Raw genomic sequence first — 14,621 nt, forward strand, 5'->3', positions numbered from 1 at the left:
GAGCTTGCATGGAAAATTGTGCGGCATCCTGAGGAGTCTGGAAGGAAGGCTGCTGTAAGAGCTTCCACCAAGGCAGTTCTGAATCCTTTAGATTCAGTTCTCTTTCTGCCCCTCTTTAGTCCATTTTCTTTAGTCCACAAAAGAGAAAGCAGAGAAAGCATAGGACAAGGTGCAGCAAAACTCTGTCCCCTAAACCCCTAGTTTCAAGATTCCCCCAACCTGCATAGGAGGGGGACTGGCACTGAGAAAAAAGCGAACAGAAGACACAGAAGTGTGGGACATATATTATGGCATGAGGCAGGCCCAGCTTCACTGTTTTTGGCGCATGGGTGAATTTATAGGTACCTGAATTTAACAGAAAAAAGCCAAACCTTCAGTTAATCCTAGAATTTCCTTCTGCATCAGGTCAGAGGAGGAAGTAAGGCGTTGCCAAAATACTTTGCCTCTCTACTGCATTTTCTTGTCTTGAAATCACTCACACAATCTCAGTCCTTTTATCAACCATGCAAGGTTCTTATCAACAGGTTCGAGTCGTGTATTAATCACAAAAACAAAGGAGCAAGCATTATGTGAAACAAAACAGTAATCAAGTATTGACCCCCTACCTTGAGGCTAGACTACGAGTCTGGCCTTGAAGACCACTTAGAAACTCCAACTTGTACAGGATGTGGCTGCTCATTTACTCTCAGGAGCTAGGTAGAATGTGCATCACTTACTCCGCTGGTTAGCTATCAGGTAGTAGATGTAATTCAAGGTACTGGTCATCATCTACAAAGCCCTTCACAGCTTTGGACCCATGTTCTATGTAGATATGCTGCACCACAGCCGCTTTACTCATTTGAAGGTGCCACCCTACGGGACGGTAAATTTATACCTCAGCATTCTTTGCTGTGGCTCCCGCCTACTGAAAGGAGATCCGAGAGGCTCCCACACTTCTATCATTCTGCAGGTTTGTGTAAAACAGCTATTTAGGAAAGTAGTTACTATAAACAGAACAGGGTTGTACTTTTAATGTATGAAAAAGACAGTTTTTTCCATTATTTTCTAACTTTGTAATCCAGTTTATTGCATGTATTATACACTGTTTTCTGTCATTTGCCTTGAGGTCCAATGGGAAAGCAAGACTACAGATGAAATAAATAAAAAAGGAGAAGTCAATCAGTGAGCCCCATGGGACTTCCCACCAAAGGTATCAATGCAGTTGATTGACATATCAGATCGAACTCAATGGGATTTATTTCTCAGTATACATTCAGAGGAGCAAGCTGGGATTCTCAAGTATACTTGCTTACCAATGTGCTCTTTTGGAGTGCACAATAGGGTTGAATTATGTACAAAGATTTCTAACAAACTTTAAAGTCTCATTAATCTTTCCTAATATTCATATAAATAATCTAATTTAGGGAAAGGATGCTAAAGGTATCTTAGCAGCTTTTTATCAAAAACTAACCACTCAGTCTGGGTCACCACCTGGCCACTGTGTCTATAAGGCTACAAAGGGTGGCTGTTGGGGCTTTTCTGTCATTTTCTGCAACATCTTTTTCTTCCCTCACTGTTATTTTTAGCTAGTGTGATGTAGCGGGTAAAGTGCTGGTCTAGGCTCTGAGATACCCAAGTTTGAATCCCCCCTCTCCTGTGGAAATTTTCTGGGTGAATTGGCTCGGTCACATTCTCAGTCTATCCTACCTCGCAGGGTTGTTAGGTTTTAAGACAGTGGTGGGGAGAACTAGGAACAGAGCCTCCAGTCCCTTGGAAGAAGAGTGGATCAGTATGTACTACACAATACATAGTCCTTAGTCATGGGGAAACTGGAAACATGATCACCTCTTTATGACAGTGGAGGGTATTCTCACCAAAGTCCCAATATAGGGGGACCCCAACAAGACACTGGCCTTTAACTAAACCAAGGCTGATAATAATTGGCAATAAAAAGTTTATTGGGGAAAACACTCAAATAAATTGATGCACTTTAAACGATTCAGCTTAACAAGGTAGGCACCCACATTTATATCTTCTTACAAACAGAATCAAACTAAAAAGGGTTTACAATAACAAGATAGTCTACATAAGGCAAACAAGCTTAAGTCCGTAAAATCCTGAAGAGTTACCAGTAATTTCTAAAATTTGGCAGGTCATATAAATTGCAAAAAAGTGAGTTAACACTTCTTTGGCACCTCTTGTTATCTTTTGCAAAACTAGACGGACAGAATTGTGAACTGATGAGAGGGGTGCTAAGAAAACAAGACTACAACATCCAAGGTTTTCTTAGTCGTTTGTCAACTCAAAACACTTCCCTGTCTCACTATCTTTACCTGCCTTGCAATTTCTAAAGAGATGGTAGCGTGAAAGGCAGGCCAGACTAACTTCCGTAACACTCTTTCCAGAAAATCAAGCTTATAGGGGATTTAAAAGCAAAACTATACCCAGACAAGAAAATTTCCTAACAGGCAGATCAAAATGGGTAGCCGTCTGTCTAGCAGTAGAAAAGAGCAGGAGTCCAGTAACACCTGTAAGACTTAACAAAACTGGTGGTAGGGGATGAGCTTTCATAAATCACAGCTCACTTCTTCAGGTGTCTAGGTATTCAGGTATCTGAAGAAGTGAGCTGTGGCTCACAAAAGTTCACACCCTACCACCACTTTTGTTAGTCTTGTAGGTGCCACTGGACTCTTGCCCTTAACAGTTGTTTCTGGTCCACAGAAAAAGCAGCTTATTGACATGATGGCGTTGCTGCCCCCCCCCCCCCGCCCCTCAACGCAATCCTGGCGAACCGGGGAACTGGTCAAATGCAGCGGCCCGCGCGAGGGATCCCGCCACCGCCGGGCCTCCCGCTTGCCCCGCCTGAGGGACCCCCGGGCCGGCCGCCTCCTTCCCCGCAGGTTCCCCTCAGGCCGAGGCCGGCCGCGCATGCGCCCTCCTGCCCGTTCCTCCTGCAGCCGGGATGGCGGCGTCGGCGCCTCCGGAGAGCCCGGCCGGGGCGGCGGCGGCGGGAAAGCGGCCTCTGTGGGAGCGGCTCCGCCAGGGGCGCCTGGGTGAGTGAGCGGGCGAAGAGAGGGCCGGGCCGGGCCGGGCCGGGCCGGGCCTGACCGACTGACTGACCGCCTCTCCCTTCCCTTCCTTCCCCCGGCAGCGTGCTGGTGGCGGAGCCTGCTGCGCGACTACGCCGAGGCCTGCCTGGAGGCGGCGCGGGAGGCGCGGCGGCGGCCGGGGCGCGCGGCGCTGTACGCGGGGCTGGCGGCGGGGCTGGCCGGGTGCGCGCGGCGCAGCCCCGGCGAGGCCTCCTTCGAGGCGGCGCTGCTGGAGGCCTCGGGCCGCCTGTTGCTCCTCTCGCCGCAGACGCGGAGCGGCGCGGCCGAGGCCCACGTGCGGCGGCTGCTGGGGCTGCGGGCGGAGGGGCGGCTGCGCGTGCGCGGGCTGCTCTTCGCCGCGCTGGTCTACGAGGCGCCCTGCGACGCCGAGGCCGCGCTCTACCGCGCGCGCTGCCGCCACCTGGCGCCCGCCTGGGCCGAGCTGCCGGGCCGCCTGCTGGACGTGGGCTTCTGGGGCCGCTGGTGGGGGCTGCGCGCCCGCATGCGCGACTGCGACGTCAACGCCGAGGAGTTCCGCGCCCTCCCGCCGCGCCTGCGCAACGTCGACTTCCACCACCTGCACTCGGCCCGCAACGAGCGCCTCTTCGAGCAGAAGTACCGGCCCGTCGAGCTGGGCCCGGAGCACCTCGGCCCGGAGGAGGGCCGGCCCTGACGGAGGCCTCCCGCCCGCCCCAGGACCGTTTCTCCCGCCGCAGCTGAATAACGAACCGGCCTCCCCTCACAAAATGGACTCCCAAATTGTGCTTGTCCCCGAGGAGGGCTCGAGCTCCGTATCTGCCTTTCCTCGACATACTGTTACCCACCACTGAGTATTGCCTCCAAATATTGACACGCACCACAGGCAAACATCTCCAGGCAAATAAAAATGCGTGTTGGGAAGGTGGATGTTGTGAGTACGTCTGTTACCACCCTCCTCACTCAACCTCTGACTTCGACAGCAAAGCTTAGAGGAGCTTTCACTCTTGTTGCCAAAACTGCGAGGTTCCTGACTTGGTGCTTTGCCCAGTGATTTACACCAAGACTTGGAGAACTTGCAAGTTATTTCATGAACTTTACTTCATGAAATAAGGGGACAGGGTTTCTGCAAGTACAGACTCTGAGCCTGCCCAAATATGGCAAGGAGGGTCTTATATTTTTCTCCTTGGAAGAAAGGCTTTCTTCTGAAGAGAGCCCACCACCTCCTGCTCCAGTGGAACTTTCTCTTCCCTCAGCAGTTTTGGAGGGTAGATACAAGAAAGTAGCATATACTGGCAGAACATAAAAGATGCTCATATGATAAACTTGAACACATGATTATAGTGTCCCATATTTAATGAGCTGAGGGCTAGCTTAATTACCCCTCTACTTAAAAATATGGAATTATATAATAGGAGAGCCCAGGTGATCTGTAGATATGATTCCATTACTCTTTCTGTGGCAAAATATATAGGGGCAATAATTAAATAACAGAAATAAGGTTTTCCCATTTTAATTTCTGTTTAAGGCCATAGCTGTATGAGCACTGAGATAGCCCTAAGCAGCCCCTAAAAAAAAATTCCAGCGGGAAAGGGAGGGCAGCCGCCTTTGCCAGTTCCGAGGGGAGGAACTTGGACTTTTGGGTTCCCTTCTAAGGTGCAGGATAGTAAATAGCTTTAATACACTTGGGTTTTCATTGACCCCCTTGGAAAGAAACATCGTTAAGGTTTTCATGAATTTCCAGTTAAATAACCAATTCTTCAAACTTACATTGAAGGCCTCATAGTTTGTTCTGTAGCTGAGGATTTGAAACTTCTGACATCTAGTTTCACACAGGTTGTTGTGAATAATAATCCTGTACTAGAATACGCAAGGATTTCTCTGTCCCTCCTTCCTTGAACCCTTTTGGAAGGTTAGTTGAAGCCTCCCTCAAAATACCAGCCAACAACCCCTCCCAGGACCACTTACCTACTACATTGGTATAAACTGATAATGATGGCTGGGGAGAGTTTTTCTCCCTCCTCTTCCCCCCCACTTTGCCATGAACACTGGCTTGACTTTGACAGCCCTGAAGGCTGCATTGCCCAGCATTCATGTACTCCCTAGAAGCTAAAATGACAAAATTGAGGCTATCATACTTTGGTCACATAATGAGAAGACAACTCTCTGAAAAATACAATAATGCCAGGGAAAGTGGAAGGCAGTAAGAAAGGAGGAAGACCTAACATCTTGACTAAATAAAAGCAGCCAAGTCCTCCAGTTTGCAGGATCTGAGCAAGTCTGTTATTGACAAGACATTTTGGAGATCTTTCATTCATAGGGTCGCCATAGGCTGAAGATAACTTGATGGCACATAAACACACACAACATTTAAATTATTGCCAGCATTATTTAAACAAAAAACCCTTAAAATGTTAGTATGTTTATATTCTAAAAGCTTTTTTTTTCAGCGCTCCCCCAAATTTCCCTTTCCACTGGTAAGTCCTTAGCTTTTTGCATGTTGCACATTTGGAATTTTTCTCACTCAAAAGATTAAATAATTCATAGGGTTTTATTTCAGTGTAGTGCTCCCAAAAATGTTTCATGCGAAACATTTTAAATGTGAATAACTTTGCCTTAAGAAGCATGTCACGCATTCTGAAAGAGAAAACATTTTTCCCAGTCCCCCCCCCCCAAATTTCCAGCAAGCCTTCACAGCTGAGCTCTAACAGGACTCAAGAGTAGCATGTACCAGATAAGCCACCATCAATCCCATGCTACTCAGATAGTCATTCTGTGTATATAAATGACAGGTTAGGGTCAGATATTTAAGCGATGAAGGGGGAGAAGCAGCAGGTTGTGGCACAAGCGTGTGAAGAGATGTTCAGCTGGCCCCTGTGAAGATCAAGCTTTTCTGTGGGGAAAAGAGACAAGCTCCTTTCTCTTAGGCTGCCAAGTAACACAGCATAGAAATGCTTAAGATACACATTTGTCTGTTTTATGCTATTTAATGAGGTAGCTGTGTGCAGATTGTTACAACACAGTAAAGATTGTACATTAACTGAAAAGTATATCTATTGTGGTGAATCTAAACTAGTTATAACAAACATTTAATGACTCCAGGATTTAATGGCCGTTTCCCCACTACCACCACCTCATACACACTTTGTTCGCAGAGTGTGGATCTCATCTAATCTGGACAGAGTTTTCTCCATTTCAAATCAGTTCCAGAAGAATGCCGCTGGGTGGCTGGCGTTTCTCACTGCTGTGAAAGACCCCCCTGTCCCAATCACTGCTTCCTTATTCAGAGCATGATTTGCTAAGTAAAGCTAACTGAAAGCAAAAAACAATCAAAAGAACATACCAGAAATAAGCTTCACCGGCCAACAGCTGCCACAGATGGTACAGGAAGCCAGCACGCTTCATACAGACTCATCCCTGCGCAGTAAACGGGGGGAACTCAGTATGACGACTATCTGTGAAATCCTAAGCAGAGTTACTCCAGTCTAATCCCCTTGAAATCAATGGGCTTAGACTGGAATAACTGTTAAGGATTCCACCGCAAGTCTTGTCTCCAGTTTCGACAGGAGAGATGAGGCTGGCCACAGCTCTGCCCCTTCAGCACAAACAATGGCGTGTTACTTACCAGGTGATGTTAGTTATACCTTCACATCATGAAAAGCTTTAAAAAGAACAGGACATTTTTTTCCCTCCTGGTGGTTGGCAACCCTGGCCACAGCTGCTGAGTCCAGTCCTGTTAAAAGTGTATTTTGGGGGGCCTTCAAACAGGGAATAACTATTAATGATCGCTCTGGCCATCCCACACCCCTGCCAGGTGTGCCTGTGGGGGAACAAGAGCGGAAGGCTTTGCTTACGCATCAAACTAGGGTTGCCAACCGGCCTGGAGAAGAATGTCCCTCCCTTTAAAAGAGGCTTTTATAATGGAAATGGGCAGGTGAACCTTCTCAGGGTATGAAAGTAAATAACATCCCCTGGTACATAAAATCCCATTAAGCCTTTGTTAATTAGACAAGACTTTTTTCCCCACTCCAGGCAGTCAGCATCCCTACTTCAAAATCCTCTTTCACAACAGGTGACAGTGGCAGGGAAAGAACCCTTGTCGTGGGACAAATCTGGAATACTTCCCTTGCCCATTCCCAGCCTTGCGGTTTGTGAAGTGCTCCTAAAAGGTCATCTACACGCAAAAGGAGGCATTATGAAACACAACTAGTTCTTTGCAATTCAGCCAACCAAGACCTAACCAGCTATTCAGCAGGTGAAGAAATCTAAAACAGTCACCTTCGAAACCTTTTACGGCTTTTGTTTGGAGCCATAAAACTAAAGAGTCCTGTGACTTCTGCAAAGCAGCTTCTCAAATATGGGTCAAAGAAATGGCCCCAGTTTAAAATCCATCCCTTACAAGATATTAAAAGCACACAATAATCTGAATAAGTATACAGTTCCAAAATCAAGAACCAGAAGAAAGGAGGTATTTTGGGATCACCAAAAGAGAAAAAAATCTAAAATAATTTTCCTTTCCAGAAATGGAACAAGGCGTTTCAATGAACAAGGCATAGACCCAAAACGAGGAGGCTGGCATGAAAAAGGAAAATAAAGGAGTTTTAACCGTGTGTCCAAGCACCTCCCCAGCTTTTGCACTGTGTGTGGGTACATATATCAGCGTGTCAGATTTCTGAGCTCTCACAGACCGAGCTACACAGCATCCTACCAGGGTCAGGTTGAGTTGTAACATTCCCCTTCCTGAAAATGGCCCTTGCAAGGGTTGATCTAGTGAAAGCTGCATTCAGAATCCAGAGATCTGCAGGCACATCCCTCTGGAATGAAGAAAGGGACTGGGAAGTAGGCAGCCTTCAAAAATACAAAGAGGTGGAAGAGGCGGCCGAGATGATTTGGCATTTTTCAGCTGTTCAGAGTCTTCACTTTGAAAGGCTGACAGAGACAGAAGCAACAGAAGCAACAGAACAGAGAGCCTAGGACTGGGCGAGCCGGATGCCTATGGGTTACAGCTGCCCTGTGTTCCCTGAGTTTGCAAAGGTGTCTGGTAATGCTGGACGACGGAGGAACTCGGGAATGCAGCTGTAGAGGCCGATCCATTTGAGAAAGGGTAGCCATCTTCCATTTTCACAGCGGCGTATTCCACACTTGCAGAGAAACCATGATAGAAGTTCATTTTTTGCTGGCTGACGTAGCTGATCGCCTGTTGGCCGTAACAGGTGCCAGCGGCTTTCCCGTAGAAACCCCCATTCTCACCAGCCACAACTGGGTAGAAGCTCTGAGGGCTGCCATACAGCGAACTGTAGTCATTGGGGTAGTTCTGGCTGCTGCCGTAGCTTTGGTTGCTGACACTTCCCTCGTGCACGTTGGACAAGGAATGAATGCTCCGAGCAGGATTCATGGAGTAGTCTTGGGGGGGAGGAGGGAGGAGGTCCAAGCAGCCAGCTTGCTGGAACCCGTTCTATTGGGAGACAGACAAACAGTAGCAATACTGGCCATTAATGTGTGTGCCTGTATGAAAGGTCCTTCCCCGTCACACCCATTTCCTCTGCAATCTTTAGACCAACTCGTCAGATAGGCCAGGATTGTTATATTGAAGGAGCCTATCTATGGACAGCTGGGAGGGCACCCGGTCTGTTTGTGGCAGGTGATATTTCTTTGGGAGTACGAAACAGCACAAACTACAAACAGTACAAATTTAACCTTGGAAATAACCAAAATCTGACCTTTGAACTTCACTTTATTTATCATTTATATCCCTTCCTCCCTGGTGGGGGCCTAATGCAGCTTACATCATTCTCCTCTGCTCCATTTTGCCCTTGTAACAACCATGTGAGGTAAGTCATCACTAAAATCAGCCACTGTATCAGAAGACTGGAGAGTAGCGTATGTTACAGATTTTTTAAAAGGGGTCCAGAGGGGAACCTGGACATTACAGGTCAGTTAGCCTAATATCTGTCCCAGGCAATTTAATAGAAACTAATCGAAGATAGAATTATTAGACACACAGAGGGAACAAAGGCTGTTGAGGGAAAATCAGCATGGCTTCTGTGGAAGGAAATCCTGCCTCATCAATCTCTTGAAATGCTTTAAGTGAACAAACACGTAATGGTGATCCAGTAGATGTTATATACTTGGACATTCAAAAGGTTTTTGTCAAGGTACCTCACCAAAGGCTCCCGAGTAAGCTTAGCACGCATGGGATAAGAGGATGGGTTCTCTTATGGATTAAACATTGGTTATATGGGAGATACTGTAATTTACCTTACTTGGATAGACTCTACCAATATGTTTTGAAAAAGGCTGACTCACTATCCCATGTTATATTGGAATGCCCTCATTATAAATTCTATTGCAAATTATGGAGTGCCCTTATTTTAACTAAATTATCAAAAGATAATATAGCCCCCTATCTGTTGGTGGAGTATGTTGGCTGTGGCCAAGTATCTTTCCACCATATTTTCCTTAAGGAAAAAAATAATAGTAACATTCGATTTATATACTGCCCTTCAGGACAACTTAATGCCCACTCAGAGCAGTTTACAAAGTATGCCATTATTATCCCCACAACAAAACACCCTGTGAGGTGGGTGGGGCTGAGAGAGCTCCAGAGAGCTGTGACTAGCCCAAGGTCACCCAGCTGGCTTCAAATGGAGGAGTGGGGAATCAAACCTGGCTCTCCAGATTAGAGTCCTGTCACTCTTAACCACTACACCAAACTGGCTCTCCTAAAGACTCCTTAGCCACTGCTCAAGACTGTTGGATCAAAGGAGCTCAAAAGAAAAGGATATGGAAAGTAACACTGGTTAAATGACAGGAAGCAGCAAGTAGAAATAAATGGACTGCTTATGTAGTGGAGGGGGGAATAAGCAGTGTGGTTCTACAAGAATCGGTATTGGGGGCAGTGACGTGTAAGGTGATACACATTAGAACAAAATATTCCAACCAGGTATATGCTAATGGCGTCTGAACTTGCTGAAATATAGTGGAATAACTAGGAGACTGAGAGGGAAGGGTTCATAGTGGAATAACTCGATGAAAGCGTCAGTGGGTCAACCCAGTGTGCCACAGTAGTGAAAAAGGCAAACTGGACTCTGGGGATTATTAGGAAAGGATTGAAAATAAAACTACCAATATTATAAGGTCTTCGTATAGATCAATGGTGCGGCCTCATCTGGAATACTGTGTGCTGTTCATATTTGAAAACAGACAATGCAAAACTGGACAAAGTACAGAAGAGGGCAATCGAGGTCTGAAGCTCCTTTCCTAGGAAGAAGGGCTGAAGAGTGGGACTTTTTAGTTTAGAAAAAGAGACAGTTAAGGTGGGACATGATAGATGTTTATAAAATTATGCAGAGGGTAGACAGAGAACTTTTTCTCCCCCTCCTGAAATCTTAGAATTTGAGGGCATCCAATGAAGCTGAGGGGCAGTAGATTCAGGCCAGACAAAAAGGAAATAATGCTTTACACACTGTGTAAACAAGAATTCCACAAGATGTGGAATTCACCACCAGAGGATGTAGTGATGGCCTTAAGCATAAAAGGGGACTAGACAGATTCAGGGAGGATAGGTCTATCTCTGGCTACTAGTCATGGTGACTAAAGGGAACCTCCACCTTCAGCAGCAGTAAACCTTTGAGTATCAGTAATAAGAGGCAACTTCAAGGGAAGGCTTCGACATCTAGGCCTTATTGTTGGCCCTTAGTAGGCCACTGAGAGCCAGTGTGGTGTCGTGGATAGTGATGGACTGAGATGTGGGTGACCCAGGTTCAACTCCCCGCTCTGCCATAAAAGCTCATTGGGTGACTTTGGGCCAGCCGCACAGTCTCAGCCTAACCTACCTCACAGGGTTGTTGTGGGGGGGGGAAATGGAGACGAAAATGATGAAACAATTTTTGGGTTCCCACTGGGGAGAAAGGGAGGGTATAAATGAAGTAAAATAGACTATGAAATATACTATGTGAGACAGGATCATAGAATCATAGGGCTGGAAAAGACCTCCAGGGTCATCTAGTCCAACCCCCTGCACAATGCACGAAATTCACAACTACCTCCCCCTGCCCCCCCCCCCCATAACCCCCTGCTCCATGCCCAGAAGATGGCAAAACACCGTCAGGATCTCTAGCTGAACCGGCCTGGGGGGAATTGCTTCGTGACCACAAAGTGGCAATTGGCCTTACTCTGGGCAAGTAGAGTCACGAGAACTAAACACTAATGTAACCCTTCCTGCCCTCCCTCTCACAATCTGCCTAGGTTCACAGATGGACCACTGGGGATTTGAACTTGGGGTCTCCCAGATCCTATTCTGACACTCGTAACCACTACAATACACTGGCTCCCTTTAAACCTTTTCCCCATTTCTGAAATGTGGCATTTCAAGCACTTGAAACATAAAAGAGCCATGCTGGCATGCCACCTACTGAGCCCTATCTAACTCCTTTGGGTCAGAAGCTCATCTCTCAACCTGAGGCTGCCCCCTGCCCCCATGAGGACCTCAACTCTCTTCTCAGTGGAACAGAAGCTGGAGAACCCTCCAAGCTTACCTGAGGCGGGCACATCCCTTTCTTCATCCACAGAGTTTCTTTCTGGGTTCGCTTAAACTTCATCCGTTGATTCTGAAACCAAGTCTTCACCTGAAACAACAGCACAAAGTGGTACCACTTCTTCATGCGTTCCATGCAAATACGTCTTTGCACCCCTCAAATAAATGCTAGGATTGCTCAGGTCATGCCCGCATATATCAAATAACAGGCCAAGAACACTGCAGTCATGTCAGCCCCACAGACATAAATGCCCCCTCCTTAAGAAACCTGGGAAGGAAGCTGTGGGGTGGAGACAGAGATTTCCAATGCAATCCTCAGCACTCTTCAAATAGCTACCAGAATTTGGGAAAGTAGGTAGCTGCAGACTTCCAAGTGGCATGATTAGGTTTTAAACTGCGGCTGTAATTTTAATGTATACCAATGCGATCCACACTGAGCCTGCCGGTGCAATAAATAAATAAAATAAAACCAGTGCCAATTTTGCAGTGCAGATGTGCCAAGAAAAGCTAAAGATACAGGGAGGGAAGAAGAGGGGGAGGAAAAGAAAATGCGCCCTTGAAAAAGACTGGGCAGAAGCAAGTCTTGCGCTAAAGCGCCTGCAAAGGTTGTGGAAGAGCCTCCAGCAGCCTGAGCAGCTTACTGAATAGTGGACTTAAAAGGAATAGTTAATACAATAGATCTCTAACAAAGGCAAGCCGACAAAATCGGATGCTGCTGGTCTGCTTGCCAGCCTCCGCTCAGCCCATGCTTTGCTGGCCTGGACCAATAGCTTACTTGTTTGTAGGTGAGCCCCAGGGCGGACCCCAACTCCCGGATCTGCTGCGGGCTGAGGTACTTCTGACTCTGGAAGCGAAGGTGGAGGACTTGGAGCTGCTCTTGGGAGAAGGTGGTCCGGCTTTTGCTCTTCTTGGCCGCCCTTTCACTGTCCGCCTTGGATCTCTGGGAGACGGAAGCCGGGTGCGGGGAAGAGGGGTGCCTGTTGGGGCTGGAGGCTGAGTCTGGGGCGTAATGGGTGAGGAGTCCAGAGGTGGAGGTCACCGGGGAGACATCTATAGAAGACATCACATTTCAGCATGCGCGCTCCACAGCTGGGCCTATTTCCTGCCCGCTGAACTGGCCACCCTGCTTGTCCTCACGAAATGTCATTGGCATGAGTTCTGCCCGGACTAGCATACAAAAAGAGGGGCTTCTCCAGAAAACAGCAAAAAGCAAAGGGAGAGGCAGCACCCCCACCCCAATTCCACCAGTAGCACAAAGGGGGCCACGGGAGGGGAGGTCTCTTACACACCTAAGAGGGGGAGCTTTGCAAAAAAAAACCCCAAAAGACTTTGTAAACTAACCGAAGGTGAAAAGGACTGAATATGGAGGTCCAAATATGCTCCAGGAGACAAATAATGGACATGAACGGAAGGATGCCAAACCCTTAGGCACTCTTCCTTCTGAGTAAACATGCACAAAATTGTGCTGTAATTACTACCATTCCAAAGCATGCTTATTTCGGAACTGGTCCCTAAAAATCATGCCCTAACCTGGATAACCCAGGTGAACCTGATCTGGTCAGATCTCAGAAGCTAAGCAAATGGCAAACCACCTCTGTTAAGTCTCTTGCCTTGAAAACCCTGCCGGGGTCGCCATCAGTCAGCTATGACTTGAGGGCACTCTCCACCACCACCCCTAAAAATCAACAGGGTTTAACTTCCACCTAAACAAATAAACGGGGAGTAGTATGCAAGCTTTCCAGCCACACAGCACGCTGTCTCAGGCAGGAGAGAAAAGTATTAAAATTCATTCAGCCGCGCAGGTTGGGAGAGTCCTGGAGATTTGGGGGTGGATACTGGGGAGAGCAGGATTTGGGGAGAAGAGGGGCCTCAACGGGGCATAACCGCATCCTCCACACCAGCCATATCCTCCAGGGGGACTGATGTCTGTGGCCTGGAGATTAGTTTCCATTCCGGGAGAGCTTCAGCCACCGCCTGGAGGCCGGCAACCCTCGTCCGCCTTGCCTCGCCCCCTCCCGCCGTCCTAAGCCTTCCCTGTCGCTTTGCCCTGGGCCGCCGCCCGCCGCCCGCCGCCCTGGGCTCTGCGCTCCAGTCTCCCCGCTGGGAAGCGTCCCGTCGCCGAGAGGCTGCCGCGGAGAGGCGCCTTGGCGCGGCCGTCGGGGGAAGGAAGGGGCGCCGGGCGCCGGGCGCCGCGCACGCCGGGGCCGGGCCGGGGAGGCTACCTGGGTCCTGCAGGGTCCCGCTTTCCTCCTGGGAGTAGCGCCCCGCCTCGGGCTCCTCGTCGTCCTCCTCCGGGGAGTGCCAGTAGTACTCCTGGAAGCCCAGGCCGGCCGCCACCCCGGCGGGGTAGGCCTGGTAGGCGGCGCTGATGGTCAGCGGGGCGCTCATGCTGAGGCTGGCGGCCCCCAGCTGGGCCGGGCTTTTATGGGCCCCCGCGCAGCCGCCGGGCCTTTGTCATGGAAAGGGGCTGCAGGGGCGGGGGGCGGGCGGGCGGCGTCGAGCCTCTCAGCCCGGCGTGCTCGACGGCGCCGCTGCGGAGCCGGGCCGGGGCGAGAGGAAAAAGCGCCCTTCGGGGGCAGAGGCGCAAGGAGGAGGCCCCGGCCGTCGAAGAAACGAGCCCCGTCCCGGTGGGAGAGGCAGCCGAGCCTTCCCGTGGCTGTTGCAGCGAGGCCTGCTAGCAGGAGCCGAAGGCAGACCCGGGTCGAAGGGTTGCCAGCCTCCAGGTGGTGGCTGGAGATCTTCAGGAATTGACAACTGATCTCCAAAGATTAGTTCCCCTGGGCGGTGGACTCTGGGGCATAACACCTCGCTGAGACCTCTCCCTTCACCAACCTGCTCCCTCCAGGCGCTATCCCCCCCCCCAAATCTCCAGGAATTTCCCAACCTGGACCTGGCAACTGAGTCGGGCAGGTGTATTGCAAGCCCCTGCAGGCCTCCTGCGTGGTTGGCGCCGCAGTTCCGATCCTTTCTGGAGAAAGGTACTCGGTCACACCCTCAGAGAGCTGGATTTTGGAAGGTGGCCTGGATACTTCAGCTGTGTC

At 49.1% G+C, this 14,621-nt stretch overlaps 2 protein-coding genes across 2 annotated transcripts; one reads left to right on the forward strand and one right to left on the reverse strand.

The window, feature by feature from the left end:
• Window positions 1-2,764: 2,764 nt before the first annotated feature.
• TIMM29 (translocase of inner mitochondrial membrane 29) lies at window positions 2,765-3,972 on the forward strand. The gene is made up of 2 exons (XM_055002683.1): window positions 2,765-3,032; window positions 3,131-3,972. The coding sequence occupies exons 1-2, from the start codon at window positions 2,942-2,944 to the stop codon at window positions 3,739-3,741; spliced, it is 702 nt and encodes a 233-aa protein (XP_054858658.1). The 5' UTR covers window positions 2,765-2,941; the 3' UTR covers window positions 3,742-3,972.
• A 4,065-nt stretch (window positions 3,973-8,037) lies between these two features.
• On the reverse strand, window positions 8,038-13,968 carry LOC129345713 (homeobox protein NANOG-like). The gene is made up of 4 exons (XM_055002938.1): window positions 13,803-13,968; window positions 12,356-12,630; window positions 11,582-11,671; window positions 8,038-8,499 (listed from the first exon to the last, which is right to left on the reverse strand). Exons 1-4 carry the CDS (start codon window positions 13,966-13,968, stop codon window positions 8,038-8,040), a joined length of 993 nt encoding a protein of 330 aa, XP_054858913.1.
• Window positions 13,969-14,621: the final 653 nt, after the last annotated feature.

This window comes from Eublepharis macularius, chromosome 18, assembly GCF_028583425.1.
Source record: "Eublepharis macularius isolate TG4126 chromosome 18, MPM_Emac_v1.0, whole genome shotgun sequence".
NCBI lineage: Eukaryota > Metazoa > Chordata > Lepidosauria > Squamata > Eublepharidae > Eublepharis > Eublepharis macularius.

Excerpts from the sequence above, each read along its gene's own strand:
- TIMM29 (XM_055002683.1), top strand. The coding sequence starts at position 2,942 with ATGGCGGCGTCGGCGCCTCCGGAGAGCCCGGCCGGGGCGGCGGCGGCG. Across the intron at positions 3,033-3,130 it reads GCTCCGCCAGGGGCGCCTGG|CGTGCTGGTGGCGGAGCCTG; the intron begins GTGAGTGAGCGG and ends TTCCCCCGGCAG.
- LOC129345713 (XM_055002938.1), bottom strand. The coding sequence starts at position 13,968 with ATGAGCGCCCCGCTGACCATCAGCGCCGCCTACCAGGCCTACCCCGCC. Across the intron at positions 12,631-13,802 it reads CGGGACCCTGCAGGACCCAG|ATGTCTCCCCGGTGACCTCC; the intron begins GTAGCCTCCCCG and ends TGTCTTCTATAG. Across the intron at positions 11,672-12,355 it reads TGGGGCTCACCTACAAACAA|GTGAAGACTTGGTTTCAGAA; the intron begins GTAAGCTATTGG and ends CTGTTGTTTCAG.